Genomic DNA, 1,642 nt, shown 5'->3' with positions numbered 1-1,642 from the left:
CTCTTGGCGGGAATCGTCCTTCACCACTACTAGCATATTGCTAGTAATGTACAGTCTCTCTTAGTGGCATATGGCATACAAATACTACTACCAGATCATGGCTCTGCAAGGAAACTAAGGGTATAGTGCTTGAACTACACTATATCATGTGTTAAGGGACATAGCCTGTAGGCATAGTGGGCAGTGAGCGCCACATGTGCTGTGCAACCTAGGGTTACACAAGCGCCCAGGGAGAGGCTTTACATGTGGTAAGAATTGTGATTAGAACTGAGCTAAGGCTAACCCTAAGCTGTGCTATTGGAATCCAACCCTAACCCTGTGAACATTACAAAATTTTGTATGTGGCGCCTATCAGAAAGCTAATGATGGGTAAGTAAATTTTTCCCACGGGGTCGGATTGGCGTCACGCAAGTTGGCAGGAAGCTCACCGCATAAGAAACGATTTCTTCGTTCCTCATCAATCGTAATTTAATAGGGGATATTGTCCAAGGCTTTGCCACAGATATTTCCAACTTCCATGAGTCCGCTTGTGCAGTATGCGCCCAGCTTGTACCACAGAAGCTTTTGCTGTCCATTACCAGGGAAGAATATGATCAGAATCTGCTGATGTCAGACAACATGGTCACTGTGAAGGAGCGAAAATCTGCAAGTGATCCTGTCTGTGATATCCCTGGTCCTGTTCTTCTTCCTGGCTGTGATAATATTTGCCAATCATGCTTATCAGAACTCAAAGAAGGTCATACTCCTGCAAACAGTCTGGCAAATGGTTTGTGGATTGGAGAGGTCCCACCCCAGCTACAAGACCTGAGTTTCACTGAGAAAATGCTGATAGCACGTGTAAAGCATAACCACTGCATTGTTAAGGTCCACATGTCAGGCATGTCCAAGCTACGCGCTAATGTGGTTAGCCATTCACTGCCCATGCCCAAGATATGTTCTGTGCTGCCACCTAGATGCGAAGAATTGAGTGAAGTGTTGGCATTCTTGTACCTTGGACCTAACCAACCAACCTCTAAGGAGTATAAGCGCACACCCATGCTAGTTACGATTGATGAGGAACGAAGAAATCGTTTCTTATGGGGTGACCTTCCTGCCAATTCAAGTCGTGTACGTGGGAAAAAAATTTGAAACCCAGCTGATCAAAGGTTAGTTTTGAAATAGGCGCCACCTACATCCTTTCCTTACAAAACCTGGGTTAGGGTTCCCCTTGATTAGCACAGCTTAGGGTTAGCCTTAGGTCAGTTCTAATGACAATCCTTACCACAGGTAAAGCCTCTCCCTGGGTGCCTGTGTAACCCTAAGTTGCACAGCACATGTGCCGCTCACTGCCCACTATGCATATAGGCTATGCACTGTATCAAAAGAGATCTTTAACAAATGTTATAGTGTAGTTCAAGTACTATACCCTTAGTTTCCTTTTAAAGCAATAATTTGGTAGTAGTATATGTATGCCACATGCCAGTAAAAGAGGCTAGTCAGCTATCACCTAACATAGAGCATTATATCTATTCATGTATGTTATCTACCATTGCCAGTCACTGAGTGATTGATGCATCAATAGGGTGCCAATTAAAGGCATAAATTGGAGTAAAAAGATGTTCAGGTCCAGATAATGTAGTTTCTTCAATGCCCTGCTAGTACT

General features: G+C 44.0%; 1 protein-coding gene across 1 annotated transcript; it reads left to right on the top strand.

Moving 5' to 3' along the window:
- Positions 1-753: 753 nt before the first annotated feature.
- TRAVEDRAFT_100503 (uncharacterized protein) lies at positions 754-1,044 on the top strand (the record flags this gene model as incomplete). Its single annotated transcript, XM_008042384.1, has 1 exon — positions 754-1,044. A coding segment is annotated over one exon (291 nt), but the record flags the coding sequence as incomplete, so codon positions are not given.
- Positions 1,045-1,642: the final 598 nt, after the last annotated feature.

This window comes from Trametes versicolor, assembly GCF_000271585.1.
Source record: "Trametes versicolor FP-101664 SS1 unplaced genomic scaffold TRAVEscaffold_8, whole genome shotgun sequence".
In the NCBI taxonomy this organism is placed as follows: Eukaryota; Fungi; Basidiomycota; class Agaricomycetes; order Polyporales; family Polyporaceae; genus Trametes; species Trametes versicolor.
The sequence above is the reverse complement of the archived record's forward strand: the minus strand, read 5'-3'. Positions and strand labels throughout refer to the sequence as shown.